Below are 3,413 nucleotides of genomic sequence, written 5' to 3'. Positions count from 1 at the left end.
CCTGCGCGCCGAGCCTGGTTTTGGAGGGCTCGGGGTGCGGTAGGAAAGCAGCCAAGTTCGTTTCCAGGTGCGGGAATGGCCGTAACCTGGGCTTAAGGCAGAGCTCTCGAAATGCCGCGTTGCCCCCACCCCTGGCTTGCTCTCCCCCTCTTCTCTCGTCCCTCCTACCCGCCGGCGCGTTTTCACTTTCAGCGCCGGCTCCTGCAGTTGGAGGCAAGGTTTCACTTCCCTGCATCCGGAGACAGAAATTGGCTTCGTGGAGAAACCTGGCTCCGTGTGCCACCCGGTTCCACGTGTTTTAAACAAACAGCACAAGAAAGGGAGAACACAGGTACGAAGAAGAAGAGGCAAATATTCATCTTCTTTAAAAAGTCAGCATTTGCTTTTATATTAATAAAATTGCCTTTACTCGAACAACATCGTTTCCCTCATAGAATCATAGAATCACAGAATCTCTTTGGTTGGAAAAGACCTTTGAGATCATCCATCCAGCTCTGCAAAGGTTCTGCTCCTGTCAACCAAAATGTTCTCCCTGAAGTGGTTTTAATGAAACCAGCAGCTTAATGAGACTGGGAGGCTCTTCGGCCGTGTGGGATGCACGCTGTCCTTGAATGGCACTGCGCGGCCACTGCCGCCTGAGCACGGGACGATGAGTTGCAGGGCCCAGCACTGCCCCGCACTCGGCTGGAAGAGCAGCGGGTAGGGCAGGAGGGCAGCAGAAGATGGACGCCGCAGGGGTGTCAGTATGGTCCTTTCAACTGTATAATGGTCCTAGGTTACATTGGCTGCTGTAATGAGTAGATTTGGAAGAAAACCAGGAGTGCTCCCCTCTGGCATCGCCTTCTGATACTGTAAATTCAAGCTGATGATTCATTTCAGCAGGTCAGTGTCAAGGTCACAAATCTGGGTCTGAGCTCTCCTCAGCTGGGAGGTATCAGAAATACCCAACAGGGGGATTCGGCTTGTGGTATCTACGGCTCCGATTTAGGACATCGGATTGCTGCAGGCACCCACCCAGAAGTTCTGTGGGACCTCCTGGGCTAAATATACATCCCAATCTACAAATCTAAATATACGTCTCCATGCCAGGAGACCGAGCACTGCAAAACACCATCCTTGTAGGCAGCCTGGACAGACATGGACACGCTCCTGCTCTGCCACAGGAAAACAGGTCCCGGGGGCAGGAGTGGCAGGCAGCTCCCAAAAGGCTTGCCAGTACCCACGTAGTGCCCTGCTATCTCCTGCCAGCTGCTGGGGGGGGGCTGGCAGAGAGCTACAATAGCACCCCCCCGCCCCAGCCAAACTCATTTACCTTCCCACCCCAATAAACAACCCCAAAGCCACCAGCCCACAAGCCCTGGGCTGCTGCCAAGGCCCATCATGGTGCGATAGTCATGCTATCGCTGCAGCTCAGCCACTCTTCTTGGAAGCCCCGTGCCGGGGGATCAGAACCCTGCCCCAGGGACGATGGCTCTGCAGGGAGAGCAGACTCCTGGCAGAGCACAGAGCGGGCCTGCAGGGAAGCAGGTTGCACCTCAGCATTGCCGTAGCTGCAGCAAAATGGCATTTGGGAATGAGTGTTCATGCTGAATTTTCCCATTATAGCAGTTTAAACCAGCTACATGTGTTCCTCAGGGCACATCCCCAAGGTTTACACGCTGCACACAGCACTTGGTCATGTACCTGCTACTGGTGTCATGGAGGAAAGCAAGCATGAGGAGCCCTCTCCCCTTCACATACATCCTTCACCACGGTGCAACTGCATTTTGGGACCAGCATTTTCAAGCCAGATCCTTCGCCAGAGGTTCAAGGCACCTTTGCGGTGCCAGCACTCGGCATCATGCCGGGGCATGTCAGCTGGCTGATGCCCTCTCCTTGGGTGTGTGAGAGGATGCTCTGCTCTTCTGACTTCTGGCCCAGAACATGGGGTGCTGGGTGTTTAGAAAAAAAAATCCCAAAACTCTAATTAGTTTCACGCCTTCTTTGTTTAGAGGAATTTAGATGCTCACAAAGGTGGAAGAGCAGCCAGGGGCGGTTGGGCGAGGCGGGTGTGGGTGTTGTGTATCCACGCTGTTCCCACAGGTCCCCCTCCAGGCTGCACAGCCCAGGGTCTCCGCCAGAGGAGTGACCCCAGCACCCTGGTACGTCTCATCAGCTGCAGGTATAGCTCAGCCACAGCCTCTGCCTCAGTTGCTGCTGTCGTGGTACCCTCAGCGACAGCACGGCAAAGCCCCTTCCCACCAGGCACAGCTTATGGCCTCCAAACCTCACTTCCCCATCACACGTCTGCTTCGTCATGACGGGTACTGCCTTGGCTCTCCGCCAACCTACCTGGTGGCATTGGGTAGCGCTCGGGACAGGGTCTTCCTTGCTCAGAGGGTAAGTTTGCTTCCATTTTAATGCAGATTGCCTACAGGACAGACAGTGACTCCAGGTTGCTGACTGCCTCCCACCACTGCAGCGACTGATCTAACTGATGAAAGTTGGTGAGGATCACTCCATGGGAGACATGGGCTGAGTCCTCACTAGCTGAGGACACAGAGTTTGCTGACAGTTTTCCCCTGATTTGAGGAAGGTGATTGGTTTGCATGGCCTCATCCAGCCACGCTCATCCATGCCAAATCCTGAAATCCTCACCCGTTGCTCAGTCTAGCAGGGTTGATACTTGTATAAAGCATCATGCTGGAGGGTCCCTGCTTAGGCCTGCAAATCCCAAAGCCTGAGTTCCACATGCAGCAAAAAGAAATATAAATACTCTACATATAAGCTGAGACAGGGTGAGCAGGAGGCCATCAGCCAATACTGCCAAGGTGACAAGTGGTAGTCTCAATGGCCACAGCTTTCCCCAACAGGTTAGAGGTAGCCCTCGGCATCTCCTCACACGCTCACACAGCTGTGCCCAGGAGAAGGATGCTCCACATCTCCCCAGAACCGAGCCAAGCTGTAAGCACTAGAGCAAAACTTCAACGGTTTGAACGAAAAAATTGCCCAAATATTTTGCCTTCCTGTTTAGAGGTGGTTGCCCTCCACTTGCTGCAGGGTTTATAACTCAAGGGAGGACTCTGCAAAAACTGAGCCACAGGGCTCTGCCTGCTGAGCCAAGGCACTTTAACAGACTGTTTCACTGAGAAACATAGAGCAGAACAAACCAAAAATCTTTATTAGCTTGATTCTAGCTAGATACCACATTTGCCGATGCATCCCATTAATTTGCGGGGCTGAGAGCACCATGGTTAGCAACCTGCTTCCCTGATGACCAGCCTCCCTGCAGGTAATGAGCGGCTGTTGAAAAGCAAAGTTCTCACATGCTTAGCATCCCCACTGTCTTTAATTTTTTACAACCATGTTTCTTGCTTATTCAAGATCCTTATCCACCATTTACAATTCCCAGGACAAAGCCTGCAGGTAATATA

General features: G+C 52.9%; 1 protein-coding gene across 1 annotated transcript in view; it reads right to left on the bottom strand.

Annotated features, from left to right (window-relative positions):
* Positions 1–2,298, bottom strand: part of RRM2 (ribonucleotide reductase regulatory subunit M2) — an 8,911-nt gene extending 6,613 nt beyond the window's left edge. The window contains exon 1 of the mRNA XM_035895332.1: positions 2,209–2,298. Coding sequence (XP_035751225.1) covers positions 2,209–2,298 — 90 coding nt within the window. The remainder of the gene's footprint in view (positions 1–2,208) is intronic.
* Between the last annotated feature and the right edge of the window lie 1,115 nt (positions 2,299–3,413).

Source organism: Egretta garzetta, unplaced genomic scaffold (genome assembly GCF_000687185.1).
Source record: "Egretta garzetta isolate BGI_Z169 unplaced genomic scaffold, ASM68718v1 scaffold15, whole genome shotgun sequence".
In the NCBI taxonomy this organism is placed as follows: domain Eukaryota; kingdom Metazoa; phylum Chordata; class Aves; order Pelecaniformes; family Ardeidae; genus Egretta; species Egretta garzetta.
This window is presented reverse-complemented; position numbering and strand designations above follow the sequence as displayed.